Raw genomic sequence first — 21,906 nt, forward strand, 5'->3', positions numbered from 1 at the left:
AACATACACTTCGATGTGTGGTGTGTGTGTTTTATGTTAGCTTTTGCTACTTAGCCTGGACTCCCCTTCAGTCATTTGTATAATAACCTATTGTAAAGTCTTTTAAACACTAGTTTATTGAGTTTGTATTATCCTTTCTTTTTTTGAGACGTAGTCTCGCTCTGTCGCCCAGGCTTGAGTGTAGTAGTGCTATATTGGCTCACTGCAGCCTCCCCCTCCCGGGCTCAACTGAATCTTCCTCCCCAGCCTCCCAAGTAGCTGGGACCACAGGGGCAGGCCACCAAGCCTGTCCTAATTTTTGTGTAGAGACGAGGTCTTGCTATGTTGCCCAGAATAGTCTGGAATTGTATTATCTTTGTCTTAATTTCATGGTGGCGCACCCCTGTCCTCAATGACTGGAGGAGGGAAATACACATTTTAAAGGACTTAAATTTCCTATAGAAGTGTGTACAAGGTACCGCGCTACGCCGAACGTAGTAGTAAGACCACCATCACGCCCTTGAGGAAACAAGGTCACGCCCCCTCTGCGGGCCGCCAGATCGGGTCTTTAAGCCCGCCGCCGCCTTCCCGCCTACCTCCGGGCGAGCACTTCCGGTCGCGAGGACGCTGGGGAGCGCGCCCCGCAAGCCACCAACCAGCGGCTCCTCCTGGCAGGAGAGTGCGCGCGCGCACGTTGTGCGCAGGTTCGAATCTCCGCCGTTTCGCGGTTGCTTCTCAACGTCCGGGCAGTATCTCTGCGGCGGCAAGGGCTGAGCGCGCGAGCTACCTCCCGGCCGGAGCCCCAACCCTAGCCGGTGCACGAGCTGCCCCGCCCCCTTCAGCGTCCTGTCGCCTCCTCGCCCGACTTCGGCCTGTCCCTCCCTCACGCGCTCAGTCCTCGCTCTTCGCCCCCACAGCTATCGGCGATCGGTCTCCCGCGCCTGGCGGGCTCCGCCCGAGCCTCTGGGCCCATGGCCAAGCGGCGTGCGGCCGAGCCGCTGACGTTCCACGTGCCTTGGAAGCGGCTCCTGCTCTGCGACTTCCCTGAGCAGCCGCCGCCGCCACCGCCTCTCTGGATCCGGCAGCCCGGGGCCGCGCATCCTGGGCAGCCTTTCGGCGTACCCGAACAGCACCGAAAGCGCAAAATCGACGCAGGGACCATGGCAGAGCCCTCGGCATCGCCCAGCAAGCGCCGCGACAGCGGGGACAACAGCGCCCCGGGCGGCCAGGAGCAAGAGGACCGAGGCCTGGAGACCGGCGAGCCACCGCTGCTGCTGCCGCCGCCGCCGCCGCCGCTGCCTGTAGGGCGGGGGCCAGGGGAGGAGCTCCAGGGCGACCGGCCCCTGAGGGGCGGTGGCGACGACGGGGAGGGGCGCGCAGGGCCCCAGCGGGGAGACTGGGGGGTCGCACCGCGCCAGGTAGGGGCTGGGGGTCAGGTGGGCTGAGGGGCTAAGGGGCTCGCCCTTTCTCCCCCACACTCAGAGCACCCCGGGTCCTACTCATGACTTGTATTGGTTAAAACGCCTGCAGAGGCGAAAAGAAAAGGTCACCGCTCCGAGAGAGGACGCCGACCCCCAGGAGACACGCCCCGGGATTCCGAAGGGCAGAAAGCACTGGGCTGCTCTAGAGGGAAACGGACTGTGGTCGGGAGCAGTAGAAGTGGCCTTGCGGCGTCAGCGCCGCGCTCTGTAAGAGAAACGGGACCGTGGGTCGTGGCAGGCTGTGAGCTTAGTGCGGATGCTGACTGTGAAAAGATAGGTTCAGCCGAACGACAAACGACAGTCAAAGGAGTAGCGGGCCTTCTTGGGTTTAACGGTGATTAGTCTAGAACTCGGGATAGAATTCTTTTTCTAGACGGAGAGGAGTGTAGTAGCCCTCAGTTAATAGGACGTCCTACAGGCTGTTACAGCTCTTCTGGGCAAAAGAATGGACCGCCATAACTTAGGCAAAGCTTTTTTTAACTCATGGTGTTATCTGATCCTAGGCAAAAGTATTGTTGAAAACTAACTTGGGGCGGGGCGTGGTGTCTCACGCCTGTAATCCCAGCACTTTGGGAAGGCCACGGCGGGCAGATCACCTAAGGTCGGGAGTTCGAGACCAGCCTAGCCAACAGGGTGAAACCCCAGTCTCTACTAAAAATACAAAATTACCTGCGTGTGTGGTGGTGCATGCCTGTAATCGCAGCTACTCGGGAGGCTGAGGCATTATAATCGCTTTAACCTGAGAGGTGGAGGTTGCAGTGAGCTGAGATGGGGCCACTGCACTCCAGCCTGGGCAACAGAGTGAGACTCGCTCTCAAAAAAGAAAAAATTAATTTGGGCCTTAAGGTAAGGTGTATATGAGAATCATTGTGTGTGGGGGGTTCCCATTCAAGAAATGAGCCTGCCTCATCTCTGCACCTAAGAATCTTGAGACAATCTAGGCATGCCTGGATTTGTGTAGATCTCTGTTGCCCAGCCTTTAGCCAGTAAGAACACTTGAAACATGACTAGTTCAAATGGAAATTTGCTCTAAGTATAAAGTATACACGAAATTTCGTGGATTTAATAAGAAATACAGAAAGATAAAATAGCTCAAAATTTTAAATAGATTACACATGAAATAACTTGGATGTATTGAAGAAAATATATTAAAATTAATACCAGAAGTTTCTTTTACTTTTTAAATTTTAAATTATGTTTTTGGAGTATTGTATGTTTATTGGACAGCTTTGGTCTAGACTTAGGAATTCATACTGGTTTTTCACAGTCCTGGAATGACTTACCTGGGGACTTGGGAGATGAAGAACCAAGTACAGGTTTCTCAGAATTCCCCAAATTATCTTCAGCTACTATCTGATAGCATCCACCCAACGTTTTTTGTATTTTTGTTTGTTTTTTTTAAATTTTCTTAAGTATCTTATGTCAGAGTTTTCAAATGCCTTTCCAAAAAAAATAATAAATGAAAGTTCTTAGACATGACTTGTTCTTGTGAAAAATCCAATAAAACAATGAGAGTTTTATAGTTGAGAAAGATTTTTTTTTTTGGCCTATGATTGAAACATGAGCCTTATTTAAACTTTTTCTTCAGATTGCTCTCAGATATTTAAAATCAACTGAAAATAGTCTTCTAAACCTATTGGATATGGAGATTAGGGGCTGTGTAGTTTGAAAACTTTTTGAAAGCTCTTCAGAATGTTTTTAGTACTCCACCCATGCATAGGCTTGTCTTTCCTACCAGAATACACTGACTACGGTATGCCACATAGTTGATAAGAGGGAAATATGGAAATGACAGTAGGCAAAGGTGAGGGTTCTCTAGTAGTCTGACATGATGATGCTTGCTTAGAGTCTTAGACTCAACTGTCTCTTCTCCCACAGCAATGACTAGATCTGATAGCTCTCTATTTCCTATAGTCGCTGCAAGTACATGACACAGAAAAAGGATGGCTCCAGGAGTTCCTTCTTCACCACGACTAGTCCCCCTGTCTCTTGTTTTGTTTTGTTTTTTAAAGGGTCTTGGGGGGGAGGGGTTGCTCCTATGCCCAGGTTGGAGTGCAGTGGCATGATCTTGGGTCACTGCAGCCTTAGACTCCTGAATAGTTGGGACTACAGGCACACACTGCCATGCTGGACTGTTTATTTTTTGTTTTTTTTTTTCCTGTAAGGATGGAGTTTCACCATGTTATTCAGGCTGGGCTCAAGGGATCTTCCTGCTTCTGCCTACCAGATTGCTGGGATTACAGGCATGAGCCACCGTCAGGTCCTCTTTTCTTTTGAGGAAAGCCCAGTGACACTCCTGTTTGTTCTTTTTGTTAGATTTGTTCTGGAGCCACTTCTCTTTTGCAAACATGCTCTCTCCAGCTTCCGTTTTTCCTTTCTGCCTGTAAAGACACAGGCTTTTTGTTTTAAGGATTTTATACCTGATTACCAAGGGAAAATTAAATATAACAAAAACAGAGAAGTAAACAATTCAATACAGTAAATGCCTGGTTTCTTTTGTGTTCAGAATAGGGCTAAGTCCCAGCCCTCACCCTTGGGACCTCATTTAAGAAATACTACCTCAAATACCTTTTTTCTACATTGAGGATGCAATCTAGGCAGAATAATGTTACATCATTTCTATCCTGGAACTTGAGGATATTTCCTAAGTTGTTTCAGATGTTTTTTGACTAGAGAAATAAAATCAGGTATTCATTAAATATTCATTTATTTTTTTTCTTTTGAAATAGAGACGGGTTTCACCATATTGGTCAGGCTGGTCTCCAACTCCTGACCTAAGGTGATCCACCTGCCTCGGCCTCCCAAAGTGCTGGGATTAGAAGCATGAGTCACCACGCCCAGCCTCATATATTTTTTTCATGTTAGTGTCGTTATACAGATTCATTGCTCTGTCAGTGTTGACTCTTACTGTTAGTTTTTGTTTGTTTTGTTTAATAAATTGAGACAGAGTCTTGCTATGTTGCTAGGGCAGGTGTTCAACTCTGGGGCTCAAGCAATCCTTCTGCATCCCAAAGTGCTGGGATTACAGATGTAATCATGCCCAGCCACTGTTAAATATTCTTAACAGAAAGTAAGCAGAAATGTTCTACTAAGGAGACAGTGATTAATGATTCATAGGCTTATTGGGATATAATACCTAGCAATATTAGCAATTACTATGCTAAGCCTTAATTTTTAAAACAGTTCTCCATTTTATCGATGAGGTCAAGATCAGAGTTACTGGGTGGTGGAGTTATCTTGCAAAGCCAGGTCTGTCTGGTGGCAAAATTTGTGCCCTTAGTCACTAGGTTTTACTAACAGAATTAAAAGACCTTTTTTTGGTCTATGTTTATAAGTGGATAATTTGTACAGTAGATTTTTCAAAAGGCAGAGAACTAGAACCTTGTTTTTAACCACATTTTCTTATTAAAGTGAAATTTTTCTTTGACTTATTACATGTTTATTCCCATATTAAAAATTCCCCCAAACTTAATTCTTTTTCTTTTTTTTTTTTTTTTGAGATGGAGTTTCGCTCTTGTTACCCAGGCTGGAGTGCAATGGCGTGATCTCGGCTCCCCGCAACCTGTGCCTTCTGGGTTCAGGCAATTCTCCTGCCTCAGCCTCCCGAGTAGCTGGGATTACAGGCAGGCGCCACAATGACTAGCTAATTTTTTGTATTATAGTAGAGACGGGGTTTCACCATGTTGACCAGGATGGTCTCGATCTCTTGACCTTGTGATTCCACCCACCTTGGCTTCCCAAAGTGCTGGGATTATAGGCATGAGCCACTGCGCCAAAGCTTAATTATTTAAGGCTCAGCATTGAAGATAATGAACTTCCTGATGAGACTTTCTTACAGACCTGTGTGTCCAGCACAGTAGCCACTAGCTCACGTGCTATTGAGCATTGATTTTTTTTTTAATCTTTAGTAAAATGATGATCAGTTTAAGATTTTCTTGCTATTCATCTTGTTTATAGCCTAATACTTTTTGGAAGGTTTCAAAATATTTTGGCCTATGTAAAGTAAATCTCTTAAAACACTGAACCTTAAGAACAAGACCAAAAATAAATTATAAGAAGTGTGTGTATGTATTTTTAAAATAAATTTTTATTTTTCTCACTAAAAGATAAAAAATTTTAAGACTGTTTTTAGATAATTTTCTTTCGGTGAAAAATGGGAGAAAATTGTGGAAAATTCCTTTAAATTTAAATACTTGAAAAATCACAAATATTAAAATGCACAGATTTTATTGAGTACATGAAGTACTTAGATGAGACTTAATTAAAAATGTGTATTTGTTAAAAATACAAAATAGAAGACTACAAAATCCTATATGAGTTTGCTTTTCAAACAAATCTGTTTTCTGAAAAAAGTTAATTTTTTCGAAGCTACTTTCATCTCTCTCTTTTTTTTTTTTTTTTCTCTAAAGCACAATGAAGAATTTTGGCAGTATAATACCTTCCAGTACTGGAGGAATCCTTTGCCACCTATTGATCTGGCAGACATTGAAGATTTAAATGAAGACACCCTGACAGAAGCAACACTTCAGGGCAAGAATGAAGGGTCTGAGGTTGACATGGAGTCCTGACGTAAGGAGCTGAAGGAGTAGGATTGGCTGATTTGAGATGTCTCTAAATTAATTCATGTATTCTAAAGGGAAAAGTTAATTTCCTTACTTGAAGTTATATTTCCAAACCTGAGAAATAAAGAAAAACTGTTCTGACAGTAAATACCTACAGTTACTACTGAACCTCTTAATAAGGATTTGTCAAGGATAGAGTACAGTTGTAGGGGAAGTATTTTATGTATGCATTCTTAGAGAAAAAAGCTTTGTTTAAATGTTAGAATTGAAGGTACTGATGAAAATAAATTCTAGCAATTTTAGAAATAGATGGGAAACACTCCAATATTCCTCCTATCTGCACCAAAAAGTTTATTTGTAGTACATAAAATGAATATTGTTTTATAATAACTTGTTAATAAAGTACTTTCTAATACATTCTATTGACTCTGTTAGTTGAACAAATAGCTGACTTGAACATCTATGCAAACTTAAGCTGGGGGATTGTTTTAAAAGCTATTTTAAAAGAGCTTTCTAAATGTTAAGTAGTGAGAATTTCAGCTTGGGTAGCATTGCATAACTTCCAATATTTGATGTTTGTTAAGCTCTACTATGGGCGACTTAAGATTGATAAAGAACAATGAAAACCAAGTTGATGCTTGCTTCCTTCTCTTCCTAGGATTAGAGGAAAGAAATATATTATATGATCAGCTTCTTGGTTTTGAATTGTTTCAAGGCATGGTTTTATTCCTTATTGCTTTAGACCTGTAGTTCTCAACACTGACAGCACTTTAAAAATCTTTGCCTGAGCCTCACTCTTCAGAGATTCTCAATAGTTCTGAGGAGGGTCTTGGATATAACTATTTTTTTTTTTTTTTTGAGATGGGGTTTCGCTTTTGTTACCCAGGCTGGAGTGCAATGGTGCGATCTCGGCTCACCGCAACCTCCGCCTCCTGGGTTCAGGCAATTCTCCCGCCTCAGCCTCCTGAGTAGCTGGGATAACAGGCACGGGCCACTATGCCCAGCTAATTTTTTGTATTTTTAGTAGAGATGGGGTTTCACCATGTTGACCAGGATGGTCTCGATTTCTTGACCTCGTGGATCCACCCACCTCGGCATGAACAGGGTGGTCTAACACACGCGCGCGCGCACACACACACACACACACACACACTCTTCCACAACCCAAGTTTTAAGATAAAAGTTTTAAGCATTTTTTCAAATGCTCCGTACCCTGTTAGACCACTTCTTTCCACAATGGCAATAGTAATTTGTGTTTTCATAGAGAGGACTGTGGTTCTTTTTGCTTATCCTTAGCCCCTACATTTTGCCTTTGAAATTGTGATCTAATGGTAGAAGCCAACTATCCATTTAACAAAATTATTTCCTTATCTTCTTAGCCTCATGGTTATTTCCATATTTCTAAGCCTCTCTCACAGTTAAGTTATAGCAACGTGACTGAATTCTGGCCAAAGAAGTGTGGGCAGAAGTGATCTATACCATTTTTAGGCTTGGTCCCTAGAACTCTTCTATGAAATTTTTTATTCTCTCTCTTGTTTCCTGCCAAATGGGCAATAATACTAGGATGAACTTGGAAGCTAAAATGAAAGCATTTTCATAATCCTGGGTTCCTGAATGACTACATGGAGTTCCCCCTTCTCTGGCCAGTGGCAACTAGACTCAAATGAGTGAAAAAATAAGTTCCATAGTGCTAGGCTGCCGAAATTTGATAGGTTTTCTATTCATAGCAGCTAGTATTGCCCTAACACATGCCTTTCCTTGAAGTAAATAATGGCCCCATTTTTGACCACATACTTCTTAATGGTTTGCTTTATTTATTAGACAAACACCTGGTGACTTATAAAGCTTAAATTCTTCAATGACTATGGCCTCTGGATGTGCATATAGGGGTCAGGATGCAGCAGGGAGGATAGGTTATACAGCTACATGCTTTCATGACAAGTATCTCTGAGCACTGGACACAGTGAAATCTGAGCTTGTTGTCTACAAGTGTTCTGGTTTATTTTTATTTTTAAATAATTAGATTACCTTTCTAGTTACTCAGACGAATTTTCTTCTTTCCCTATGTTTCCTAAGATAATTAGTTGAAGAGATCTTTTGATTCTATATTTTCAACATTGCTCACATCTATCTCTTATTTTCTTCCCATTTTTGCTCTCACTATTATAGATCTGACCCTCATTATTTCTTATCTGTGTTATTACCCTGGCCTCATAACTACTCGGTTTTTCCAAAGTATTCTACATCTTACTGCCAGAATCTTTTCAAAGCGGCCGGGCGCGGTGGCTCAAGCCTGTAATCCCAGCACTTTGGGAGGCCAAAACGTGGATCACGAGGTCAAGAGATGGAGACCATCCTGATCAACATGGTTAAACCCCGTCTCTACTAAAAATACAAAAAATTAGCTGGGCATGGTGGCGCGTGCCTGTAATCCCAGCTGCTCAGGAGGCTGAGGCAGGAGAATTGCCTGAACCCAGGAGGCTGAGGTTGCAGTGAGCCGAGGTCGTGCCATTGCACTCCAGCCTGGGTAACAAGAGCGAAACTCCGTCTCAAAAAAAAAAAAAAAAAAAAAATCTTTTCAAAGCTTGATTCTGATTGTATCATTATTCAGACACCTTCAACAATTCTCCATTAGCAGACAAAAATGTGCATATTACTTTGTGAGATTTTCAGGGTACTACATGACCTGACTCCAGGCCACGTTTTCAGCCTTATCACTCACTACTCTTTATGTACTCCATCCAGGCACACTGAATTGGTCACTGTTCCTTAAGTATGCATTAGTTCCTGGAAACTGCTTACCTTTTGCTCTCTTTAAATGATTTCTCTCACTGTACAATTTCCTCTCTGCCCATTGCTGCCTGTCAAAATGTTGCCTTCAAGGCTCAGATCAAATATCTCCATGAAATCTGTTCTGATCTCCTCAGCAAGAAGGAATGCAAGTAACACTGCATATCCCTTCCTTTTGGCACTTGTGGCATTTTACTTTGACGTATAGAGGCAACAAATTCCAGTGCATTTGGTGTCAGCTAACTTAGGGTTGAGTCTGGGTTGAGCCTTTTATTACTTCTGTGTGATTTTAGTGCAAATCATTTTGCCTCCCTTAGCCTCAATTTTCTCTCACATTAAATAAAAATGAACACTTCTTTACAAGTTGCACAGTTATTTTGAATATCAGATGGATACATATATACATATATATAAGGAAACATGTAAATGTATATATTTTACAACTTTATTTTTGTCTAATCTAACTGTATATTAAGTTCTCTGTATTTATGAAGTATATTTTCCTCATTTTTTTGGTGTGTGTCATCCTTCACAATATTTTATTTAGGGATTTGTATATAGCAGGTATCAATAAATACTTGTTGAATTACTAAATATTTTAGTATAGTAAATTGCATTGAAAAAAGTCAAGAATTATCTTAAGTTTATATCCCCCATAAACATTTATCTCTTTAATGCAGTATTTCCCTTTGCCCATTTATTTAAGATTTCTTTTTACAGTTCCATTATTAAATTCTAATGATACAAATTCACACTATTTAGTATTTCTCTCCGTGTTTCTAGTCTAGTCCTGCAAAAACTTTTATTGATTGTATCTTGAGTCTTCTGATAAACAAAATTATTTGCTTGAAGGTTTAAGCTTGAAGAGGATCCACATGAAGAGAGGGAAGGAGGTGGTGTCTGTGAATGTCCTGGTCCCTGACTAGGGAGAGGCATGCCCACGGGTCCAGGAGAGAAGGAAAAGCTAAGGCCATTATAAAAACTGTATTCGACGGGGGTCAAGCTGCTCGATGTTGTCTTATAAAGGTCACTGCTGCCAGTCAGGGAGTCACGGCAGGAGCCACTGCCAGTGTTGGAGTTTGCAACTGCTATTCCAAACCCTCCAAGGGCAGTTCCCAGGGTGGCACCAAGAGAACTGCTACTTCTGAATCCCAAGGATGTGTTGGCAGGCTGGGCAGAGCCCTGAGAGAAGAGGGCTCTGTGAATTGCTATTGAGAGACTTGTTGCCGTAGAAAGAACTATTAGGATGTTTATGGAGATTGAATTGAATTTGTAGATTGCTTTGAGTAGTGTAAATATTAAGACTTCCAATCCATGAAGACAGTATGTCTTTCCATTTACTTGTGTCTTTTTAAATTTCTTAATGTTTTTAGTTTGCAGTGTGTCTTTCATCTCCTTGGTAAAGTTTATTCCTAAGCATTTGATTATTTTTGATAACACTGTAAATGGGATTGGCTTTCTAATTTTCTTTCAGAAAGTTTATTTTTGGTGAATAGAAATGCAATTGATTTTTACATTTTTTTATTATACTACTTTGCTGAATTCATTTATTAATTCTAACAGTTTTCCTGGAGTCTTTAGAGTTTTCTGTATGTATATTAGGTCATGTCATCTAATTCTAACAATTTTTTTGGACTCTTTAGAGTATTCTGTGTACTAGATCATGTCCAAAGAGATACAATTTCACTTCTTTTTTCTGAACTTGATGCATTTTATCTATTGATCTTGAATAATCATTTTGGCCAGGACTTTCATTACTATGTAGAATAGAAGTGGTGAAAGTGAGCATCCTTTTCTTGTTCCCGACATTAGAGGGAAAGCTTTTTAGCTTTTTACTTTTGAGTATGATATTATCAAACATTGTGTGGGAAAGCTGGAGTTGAGGACAAATGAGATTCTGAGAATAAAAATCCCCGGTACATAGTCAAAGTTTCAGAGTCAACTTCAGATTTTCAAGGATTATAAAATAGATAACCTCATACCACCATCTCCAACAGATAAAAGAAACCAGATAATATCTGTGTTCCAGGGAGAAAGAACAGAAAATTGGCTGAGTTCTGTCACTGACAAAACTTAGTGGGAAGGAGGAATCTGGAAGGTGGGAGGCTGGAGGGATCCCAGGCTTGCGGGTGGGGAGGGGCTGTGCTTCAGCCTCCCCCTCTCACTGCCCCTCCCCCATCAGGGGCCCTTTGTGATGTGAAGGCCCCAGCTCTGTGATGCAGGCCGGGGCCCCAGTCCCTGGTCTGCAAGGGAATGCCCAGAGCTCAGTTACTTGAAGGCAGCATACCTATTCAGATGGCAAATATTCCGTTTCCTCTAAAATTTCTTAGTGATTTGTGGATAAACACCCCCAGCTTTACTCCATGGGTGTTGGATATCTTCCTCACCCTGGTATTTGTCGTGGAATTATATTTCCTATTAGCCCCCTGCCTCTCTTACTTCCATCGTGATCCACCCTGACCATCGCCCGGGGAGAAGAGAATGGTAAGGAGCCCTCAGGCCGGACCCACACAGCACAATTCTCTCCTTTCTTTCTATTATTAGCTCTACTTTTCCAAATCCAGTGGAGAGACTTCCGCAATGGGAAGTGTCAGGAGAGACCAGAACATGGTCCTTCCAGGGAGAGGCAGAGCAGCCAGGGGTTGTTCGTAGGGACTGGGATTTCCATCCCAAGCTCTAAGTCCATCTGTGGGGGAGCACAGGAGGCATCAGGGCAAAACCAAACCCCTGGACTCAGTGGTGAGGACCAGTCAGGACATGGGGGAGGTCTCTGTGGGAGGGCGCTCATAAGCCCCATCCTGGGGCAGGTGGCTGGGGGCCCAGCCTCTTCTGTGTGGGGTGATCTAGGGGCTGTGCTGAGCCTCCGAGGGCCTCCCACCTGGGCCTGGAGTCTCCTCTGATCTCCTGAGAAGCAGAATCCTACCTGACAGCTCAGGTGTGCCCGCGGGCCTGAGTCTGGGTGTTCGTCCAGTAGAGGAGCACCTCTACCGTTACTTATATTATATTACATATCATATATTATACATTATGTATATTATAGTTTATATATGAAATATATATTATATATAGGTTTCCTCATGTATATATATATATATACATCCCTCTTTGTGGTGGGTTTTATTGTTTGTTTTTTGAGACGGATTCTCACTCTTGTCACCCTGGCTAGAGTGCAGTGGTGATCTCGGCTCACTGCAGCCTCTACTTCCCACGTTCAAGCAGTTCTCCTGCCTCAGCCTCCGGAGTAGCTGAGATCACAGGCATGTGCCACCACGCCTGGCTAATTTTTGTTATTTTCAGTAGAGACAGGGTTTCACTATGCTGGCGAGGCTGGTCTCAAACTTCTGATCTCAGGTGATCCATCCTTCTTGGCTTCCCCAAATGCTTGGATTACACGCGTGAGCAACTGCGTCTGGCCCCCTCTTCATGTTTTTCTAAGAAGAAAAGCAGTTTATCATCCACTTAAACATGAGTGGGAGGAACACACTGCTCCCTGAGCAAAAGAGAGAGCTGTGCGGTTCGTGAGCGCCGCGGCTGGACTGGGGGCGGAGAGCGAGAGCTGGTCTCAGCCCCTCGCCCTTTCTTGTCTCCCAGGGTCATCTTCTGTCCCAGGGTCAACTTATCTCCCAGCGTCGATGTCAGCCCAAACGCAGAAAGAAAAACGACAGTCTGAAAGGTAAGGCTCTGCCGGGGCACACTAGAGTTCATTTGATCTCGTCAGTCCCCCGAGAGAAGCGACTCTGTCTGAGGAAGTCAATTGAAGAGGCCTGAGGTGGGGGCTCCTAGGAAGGAAATCAGAACCCAGGGTCCCTCTCAGATTCCGTGCTGGCATGAAACCATGGTGGGCCAAGGACTGGGTGTTCCCCAGCAGGGCACAGTGTAGGGGGAGGAGATGAATGCCTGTCTGAATCAGGACAGGGGTGAGGGGGCTGTGGACAGCTGTTCAACTCTGCTAAGGCTGATTCCTCTTTGAGACCACCCAAGTCCTTTCTCCCCACAGGGCAGCTGTGAGAACTAGGGGGATAGGGGGGTCTGTGTGTGAAAGCCCTTTGTGGACAACAAAGCCTTGCCCTCCGTGCCTCGCTATCACTGTCCAGGCCATGTGGCCTTGGACACAGACATGTGGTTTCCAGGGTCTGACTCCCCATGGTCTTCCCTCAAGAAACATCCACTCTGCCTCCTGTGAGATCCCAGGCCCCTCCCTCACTGCCCTAACCCGGTCTCCTGATTTCCAGCTTATAGAGACCTCCTGACAGGCCTGGAGAGGATTCTGGACTTGCTTTCACAACTGCAGCGATGAGGCACTTCCCCTTCCCTGCATCCTTCCTACCGGGCTGGGATTCGACCCCAGGGCTTTACGACAGCCTGGAGCTGACCTGGGATGGGGACACCAGGGGGACAGAGGATGGTAGTAAAACCCTGGAGCAAGAGGTAGGAGGAGAACTGGGGAGTCTGGGTGTGGGGCAGTGGAGGGGCATAGGGGAATTGGGGGGTCTGGGTGAGGGGCAGTGGAGGGGTATAGGGAAATTGGGGGGTCTGGGTGTGGGGCGGTGGAGGGGCCAGCAGTCAACAAGCCACTCTCAAGAGCCAGAGTTACCCCAACAGAGAGAAGCATATCCGAGATCAACAGTCCTTGAAAAGTGTCCGGCACAATAATGAGCAACGGATCCAGGACAGCCCCAACTCTCGCTCCCCAAGAAGGCTGTCTCCCCAGTCAGCGCCCCTCAGGGCAGACTGAAGACACAACATTTAATGTTCTAAAATAAATAAACATCTCCTTTTTTTTCCCCATAAAAGGATAATGGCTTTTATTTGTGTCGTGCTTGGTGTGGGCTTGTTTTCTAGAAGTGGTGCCTGTAGTCTCCGCTACTTTACCTTCTTTACTTTTTTACTTTACCTTTTTTACCTTTACCTTCTTTTTTACCTTAAAAAAGTAAAAGAAGGTAAAGAATTCAAAAAAGTAAAAAAGGTAAAGGTAAAGAAGGTAAAGGGCAGTAAGAAGGTAAATGTAAGTGGTGCCTATAGTCCCCGCTACTCAGGAGGCTGAGGCAGGAGAATTGCTTGAACCCGGGAGGTGGAGGGTGCCGTGAGCTGAGATCACACCACTGCACTCCAGCCTGGTGACAGAGCGAGTTACTTGGTTAAATATGATAAAGGTCAATTATTTATTTATTTTGTTGAAAACAATGTGTCAGCTTCCTGATTTCTACTTTCAAAGACATTTAAGAAAGTTAGGACATGCAATGCTTGAAAACTCATGCAAACAAGTTATAGAAATGGTCTGCAATGAATTTTCAGAGTATAAGTCACATACTAAAAACTGGTAAAATACTCTTGTAACTAAGCAATAGTCACAAAAGTTGCCCTTTTGCTGCTTATATTTAGAGATTTCCAACTTCCATCTTCAAAATCTTTATAGTTTCGTACTGGTCAGTCGAGGTGCAACCAGGCCTATATAATTTTTATTCCTTTTCCTCAAAAATCCTCTTTCACTGATGTACCATGTGGATTATCCTGTCTTGAGTGCTGACTATCCGATGGCCTCAGGTAAATCTTTGTAATAAATTCTTGTGAGGTCCCATGGAGCTGTGATGTTTGCCTGAATGCCCCACTGCCAAATGGCAACCATGGATCAGGCATGCTTTCCTGGATGACTCATAAACCAACATACACACTCTCACAATATTTCTTCCAGGCCTGGCACTTGATCTTTGCTAATCAGTGGGAACAGCAAAAGAAGATGTGTCATGACTTCTTTATATTTTTTCTTTTCTTTTCTTTTTTTTTTTGAGACGGAGTTTCGCTCTTGTTACCCAGGCTGCAGTGCAATGGCGCGATCTCAGCTCACCATTCCTCCGCCTCCTGGGTTCAGGCAATTCTCCTGCCTCAGCCTCCTGAGTAGCTGGGATTACAGGCACGCGCCACCGTGCCCTGCTAATTTTTTGTATTTTTAGTAGAGAAGGGGTTTCACCATGTTGACCAGAATGGTCTCGATCTGTTGACCTCGTGATCCACCCACCTCGGCCTCCCAAAGTGCTGGGATTACAGGTTTGAGCCACCACGCCCGGCCCGACTTCTTTATATTTCTTAAATAATTGGAACCACTCTGAGATGTAAGAACTTGAACCAGAGTGATTTAGACAGCAAATTTGGACTTCCTAATCACCAGAGTTACATCTTCCATGGGGGCACATCCTTCCTGTCTGGCTACTGCTGCATAAATTCTTGCAAAATTAAAGGCAAAATGTTTTCATTTCCTAATGAGGTTCTGAAGGCTACTGTGGGTGATTTCCAGGACAAACAGGAAGAGAACAACTGTAATTCCTCAAGAGGCCCTTAACAGTCACTGAACCTTTTATTGGCCTTCTTGAATTTTTTGTGGTAGAGATGGTAGGGGAGAGCTCACTTGAAACATTCTTCAGTCAGGGCAGATTTTAGATATTCTGTGAGTCTCAGCAAGAATAACTGTTTAACATATTCTCCTTACCCTGGATTACTGTAATGCAGCTTTCATACTCTCATTGAAACTGCCTTTGCAAAGATTAAGACAAGGATAGACGTCTAACATGGCTGACTCCCATCTTGCTTCTAGCTTCACAGCCTGGCTGTTTTCATTCATTCCTAGGTGTAGGCCAGGCTAGTCATGAGAGTAATTTAGTTCACAGTTTAACTTTGAAACAAGGACAATTAATAGCCCCTCCCTAAAACTGCTTCCCTCCTTTTTCAGAGGTTGAAGCTGACTTTGTAAAACTAATAAAAGGCCACATGATTAGGATCATGGGAGGAGTCTGAAAATATAAGTGAAGATTCTATAATCCCTTACTGCTTAGAAATCATGTAGCCAGAGGTCACAAGATTTGTGACTTCCCCAATTGCTCCAATAGATAACCTCACTATTGTAGAACCTAAGATTAGTCTTTTGAGATGTTTTTCAGACTGACCCCACCTAGACTCATGACTCATGACTCAACCAGTCCTGTGGCCCCTCCCTGACCCAGATCCAAACTCAGTGCACAAGGACCATTTTCCACAGCCCTGCAATGGCATCCCCAACTGATCAGCAGCACTTATTCCCTATTCCCCTGCACACAAAAGTGTCCTTGAAAATCCAAACCTCCAGGCCTTTGGGAAGAATGATTTGAGTAATAACACTGACTACCACATGACTAGGCTAGTGTCAACTAAACTCTTTCTTTCCTGAAATACCACCGTCTATGAATTGGTTTTTGTCTGTGCAGTGGACAGGAGGAAACTGTCAGGTGATTACATCATTTTCTCAAGTTCTCACAGTCTATCAGAAGCTGAAATGCCACTTGAAGCGCACTCCATGCCACACTTCAGGAAAGGAGTAGGACTGGTAGTCAAAGCAACTGGAATTTAGATAGAAACAGCAGTCACCATTAATAAGGGTTGCCTCACTAGTGCCATCTCAATTGATCCTGTATAATTTTTCTGTCTACTTTATCAACAATTGAGGGATGGGTGTTAAAAGCCTCTAACTACAATTATGGATTTATCTGTTTCTTTCAGTTCTGTTTTTGCTTCATGTATTTAGGAGTTCTCTGCATTAATTTTGAACGAGCAAACCCTGCCATTTTCTTGAGGTTATATTATCAATGATATTATGAGGTATAAAAGGCAGAACAGGCCTGGTGCAGTGGCTCATGCCTGTAATCCCAGCACTTTACGAGGCCAAGGTGGGTGGATCACGAGGTCAAGAGATTGAGACTATCCTGGCCAATGTAGTGAAACCCGGCTCTACTAAAAATACAAAACAAAAAAACACACACAAAGAAGCATAAACTAGTCAGGCATGGTGGCACACACCTGTAGTCCCAGCTACTCAGGAGACTAAGGCAGGAGAATCACTTGAACCCAGGAGGCAGAGGCTGCAGTGAGCCAAGATTGCACCATTGCACTCCAGCCTGGTGACAGAGTGAGACTCCGTCTCAAAAAAGAGGCACAACAGGTGTAGAAACTTTAAAAAACAGACTAATATCAATTAGAAACTGATGATATTTATTATCAAAATCTAAAACCAAGTTTCTTCATCAGACCAAGAACTATAGTTTGTGCGTATGAGTGTGTGTGTGTGTGTGTGTGTGTGTGTGTGTGTCAGGGTGCACCAGGAGCAATTTTCACCATTTGTTTAATAATGTAAGTAACAGTCATAGGAGTTCTACTGCTGAAGGGTTGTGTAACTTCCACCATTTCCATCAATAAGAGGAAACAAAAAATTGTATAATATCTAAACAAAAAATTATATAAGAGCTAAACATATAAAGCTATGAATCCACTTACTTTATTGTAATCTTTCTGGGAAAAGACAAATTTGGATCTATACTTTTTAGTGTATATTATGTGTAAGAAAGGGATAAAAATGCATATATGTACTTGCTTAACTTGTAAAATGAAACTCCAGAAAGATGTCAGAAAATAATAAAAATAGTAACCTATGGAGGTTGAGGGGAAAGGGATGGAAGTGAGGTTTCTTTAAGTATATTGTTTTTGTTTTGTTTTGTTTTTTTGAGATGGAGTTTTGTTCTGTTGCCAAGACTGGAGTGCAGTGGCACAATCTTGGCTCACTTAAACCTCTGCCTCCCAGGTCCAAGCTACCTCAGCCTCCCAAGTAGCCGGGATTACAGGCACCTGCCACCACACCCTGCTGATTTTTGTGTTTTTAGTAGAGATGAGGTTTCACCACATTGGCCAGGCTAGTCTCCAACTCAGCCTCCCAAAGTCCTGGGATTACAGGTATGAGCCATACCTAGACTTACTTTTATTTTTAATTGTGATAAAATACACATAACATAAAACTTGCCATTGTAAACATTTTTAGGTGTACAGTACAGGAGTGTGAAGTACATTCACACTGTTGTGTATTCAATCTCTAAAACTCTTTGCATCTTGCCAAACAAAGCTTTTAAACAACTTCTCATTCTTCTCCCTACCCAGCCCCTGGCAACCACTGTTCTTCTTTCTTTCCCTATTAATTTTACTCCTTTAGGTAACTTATATAAGTGAAAGCATACAGTATTTATCTTTTTGTGTCTGGCTTTCTGGGTTATTTCACTCAGCATAATGTCCTCAAGTTCATCCATGCTGTAGCGTGTATCAGAATTTCCTTCCTTTGTGAAACTGAATAGAAATTTCATTGTATGTATATAACACATTTTGTTTCTCCCATTCATCCATCAAGAAATATCAATATACCTTTTGACTATTGTGAATAATGAAGCTAAAATATGAGTATAAAAATATCTATCTGTTCAAGTCTTTGCTTTCAATTTTTTCAGGTATATACTTTTTCACATACTTTTAACTCTGAACTTTCTGTGCGTTTTCTGCAAAAAATTAAGTTAATGAAAAAGAAAAAAGCAAACCTTACAATAAAAATCAAGCCCTCGAGGTGAAAAGATAGGAACCTACCAAACTGGTATAACCCCACGAGCCCTTTACAGAGGAACAAAAGGCAATCAATACAAGATAGAATGGTGAATGGAAGGATCATCAATGGAGTATAAAACCGTTAAGTGAAAAGATGTTGTGAAACAATATATATTAATGGTGCCAAATGATAACTCTAAAGATTTCTTTTTGTTTGTTTGTTTGTTTGAGAGAGAGAGAGTCTCATTCTGTCGCCCAGGCTGGAGTGCAATGGTGCGATCTCAGCTCACTATAACCTCTGCGTCCTGGGTTCAAGCAATTCTCCTGCCTCAGCCTCCTGCGAGCTGGGGTTACAGGCCCCCACCATCACGCCCAGCTAATTTTTTGTATTTTTACTAGAGATGGGTTTTCACCATGTTTGACAGGCTAGTCTTAAACTCCTGACTTCAAGTGATCCACCCACCTCAACCTCTCAAAGTGCTGGGATTACAGGCATGAGCCACCGCGTCCAGCCAAGATTTCTTGATAATTTCAAAGAAAAAGAAATATATTTAGAAGGGAGAGATCTCATTGTCCCATCACCATAAGCAATGCCCACACTCAGAGCAGAATGGCGTACCTGACATTGTGTCCTCCAAGCGTGATGTCATCACCTATCAAGTATTCTCGGCAAAAAATGTTAAAATATATCTAGGCCCTTAAACTTCTAGTTCACAGGAAATATAAGAGCTGAAGAAAGAAGTCAAATGATGCCAAGAGTAAACAACCTAAAACATACAGAATATGGAACATTCTATATAGAAGAACTTCTTGATGCTTTAAAAATGTCAATGTTATTTTTAGAAAAAAGAGATAGAGGGGTGAGGTGGGGTCAGGTGCAGTGACTGATGCCTGTAATCCCAGCACTTTGGGAAACCAAGGTGGGCAGCTCACCTGAGGTCAGAAGTTTGAGACCAGCCTGACCAACATGGTGAAACCCCATATCTACAAAAAATACAAAAATTAGCTGGGCATGGTGGCACACTCCTGTAATCACAGCTACTTGGCAGGCTGAGGCTGGAGAATCTCTTGAACCTGGGAGGCAGAGGTTGCAGTAAGTGGAGATTGCACCACTGCCCTCCACCCTGGGTGACAAAGAGAGACTCCATCTTAAAAATTTTTTTTTTTTTTAATTTTAAGTTTCTTTAAAAAAGGGAGAGACGGGGGAACTCATCATGACTCATGTCTATAATCCCAGCACTTTGGGAGGCCGAGGTGGACAAATCATGAGGTCAAGAGATTGAGACCATCCTAGCCAACATGGTGAAACCCTGTCTCTACTAAAAACACAAAAATTAGCCAGGCTTGGTGGTGGGTGCCTGCAGTCCCAGCTACTCAGGAGGATGAGGCAGGAGATTTGCTTGAACACAGGAGGTGGAGGTTTCAGTGAGCCGAGATTGTGGCACTGCATTCCAGCCTGGCGATAGAGCAAGACTTCTTCTCAAAAAAAAAAAAAAAAAAAAGAAGAAGAAGAAGAAGAAAAGACATGAAAGCAATACAACAACCAAATGCTATGCATATATATTGTTTTAATACTGGTGCAAAAAAAATCAGCCATAAAAGACAATTTTGGAACAAATGGAAAAATTCAAATTTAGACTGAGTATTATAGGATATGAGAAAAATATTATTTCTTGGGCGGTGGCTCACACCTGTAATACCAGCACTTTGGGAGGCCGAGGCAGGTGGATCACGAGGTCAAGAGATCGAGACCATCCTGGTCAACATGGTGAAACCCCGTCTCTATTAAAAATACAAAAAATTAGCTGGGCATGGTGGCGCGTGCCTGTAATCCCAGCTACTCAGGAGGCTGAGGCAGGAGAATTGCCTGAACCCAGGAGGCAGAGGTTGCGGTGAGCCGAGATCACACCATTGCACTCCAGCCTGGGTAACAAGAGCGAAACTCCGTCTCAAAAAAACAAAAAAAAAGAAAAGAAAAGAAAAATATTATTTCTTTTCTCAGATGTGTTAATCATATGTGATTATATAGAGAATGTTCTTATTCTTCTTACAGTACAGGTATATTCAAATATGACAAAATATGTCAACATCTCTGTAGTAGGTACATGGGCGTTGAATCTGAGTGATAGGTCTAAGGCTGTTCATTGTATTATTCTTTAACATTTTCACATTCTCTATATGTTTAAAGTTTTTTTTTTAAATTACATATACTAGAAAACGTAAAAAACTGAGCTTTGAGAAGCAGTCCAAAAGGTAGATACATGTGCCCTGGCAGAGGTTCCACGCAGAAATTTCACAACATGGAATTCTCAGTTTAGCCATGGAGGAGATGAGAGACCCAGAAAATGAACGCTTGTCTCAATCTTCTTCCCCCAAAAAGAGATAGAATTCAGTGACCATGTTTTAATTTTAGGGCTCGAAACAAAAGTTTCAGAAAGAGACTTTTTAGCCTTTACTAATTGTAAATTAATCAGCTCTCTGGTGGTGAGAGGGTCTCCTTCCTTCTGCACCCACCAGCCCCTCCCCAGGGTTTATGCTGTGGGCAAGAATGAGACATTTTATAAAACGCAGAAAAGCTCTTAAATATTAGAATATGGTTTCTTAGTTGATAGTGATGAAAAGAATACTGGCATAATAATGGTCTCTAAAATTTCTGAAGGATGATTAATACTTTTTAGTTAGAATGGTTGTGTTAAATAGTAGTTAAGAGGATAGGCTCCGGCGTTAGACTGCCCGGATGCAACACTGGAGTCTCCCACTTAGGTACCGTGCAAGACAGGAATGACCAAATCATCTTCTGTACATATAAATGAAGATGATGGTAGTACCAACCTCTTATTGTACGAGAATGGAGAATGATAAACAATGCATGCAGCACTGTTAGCACAGTTCCTAGTGCAAAGTTAAGTCCAGAAACGCTAATTATTATTCTAACTATAATTCTAATTCACTGAAGGGAAGTGAACATTTACAAATAAATGAAAAAGTAGACCCCTATGGGGCTTCAAAACATCAATAGGCAGGCAGTACATTTTAACCACTCAGTAACTTAGATTAAATTTACTGTGAATTTATTTCCATGAACTTCCTGAGGCTTCTTTCAGCACAGACCCAGCACCACTTGTCCATCTCCAGCATGCCAAGGGAAAGTGGAGTTCCAACACTGTGGGGAGAGCTGAGAACAACAATGTCCTTTGACAACATAGAACAGTGATGCCCTGTTTCACTAGCTTAGCATCTACGGAATGAGCTGTTTACCCTCTCAGTGGAAAATGTTTTGGACTTCTTCCCAGGAGGTGCCAAAATGCACAACGTTTGCTAAATTATCTGAATGGTTGCTGGAAATAAAAACTATTTTAATGGCATTTATTATTTCTTGCCTGAGCATTTATTTCAAATACTTTAGTATTCCTGGCAGGTGATATGACATGATGATTTCATTGATTATGCACCACACACTCAAAGACACCAATTTAGCTTCTGAAAGCTTCTAGTTTATCTATTAATATCTACATGTCTATGTATCTATCGTTTATCTATCTATCTGCAGTTATCTTGAAATACGAAACTCCCCCACAAGTAGGAAGTGCAATGAGACATGTGAATATCAGATCTTTTTATATTGCTACTGTACCTATCACAAATGCAGTACTACTGTTTTTTCACTGCAACACCCAGGCTGGATTACAATGGCGCAACCTCGGATCACT

At 42.6% G+C, this 21,906-nt stretch overlaps 1 protein-coding gene across 7 annotated transcripts; it reads left to right on the forward strand.

Annotated features, from left to right (window-relative positions):
• The first annotated feature begins 687 nt into the window (after positions 1 to 687).
• On the forward strand, positions 688 to 13,605 carry C1H9orf40 (chromosome 1 C9orf40 homolog). Of its 7 annotated transcripts, XR_001911869.4 has the most exons (6): positions 688 to 1,397; positions 1,510 to 1,667; positions 5,870 to 6,029; positions 12,404 to 12,485; positions 13,045 to 13,240; positions 13,415 to 13,605. XR_001911869.4 is itself a non-coding variant. In XM_017972955.4 (3 exons), the coding sequence occupies exons 1-3, from the start codon at positions 951 to 953 to the stop codon at positions 5,955 to 5,957; spliced, it is 693 nt and encodes a 230-aa protein (XP_017828444.3). In that variant the 5' UTR covers positions 688 to 950; the 3' UTR covers positions 5,958 to 6,439. The 7 variants fall into 7 exon arrangements, 4 of the variants coding, with proteins under 4 accessions (XP_017828444.3, XP_054110730.2, XP_002742889.3 ...); XR_001911873.4 differs by lacking the exon at positions 1,510 to 1,667; XR_013532885.1 differs by lacking the exon at positions 1,510 to 1,667 and having other exon boundaries at positions 688 to 1,280.
• Positions 13,606 to 21,906: the final 8,301 nt, after the last annotated feature.

This window comes from Callithrix jacchus, chromosome 1 (assembly GCF_049354715.1).
Source record: "Callithrix jacchus isolate 240 chromosome 1, calJac240_pri, whole genome shotgun sequence".
Lineage (NCBI taxonomy): Eukaryota > Metazoa > Chordata > Mammalia > Primates > Cebidae > Callithrix > Callithrix jacchus.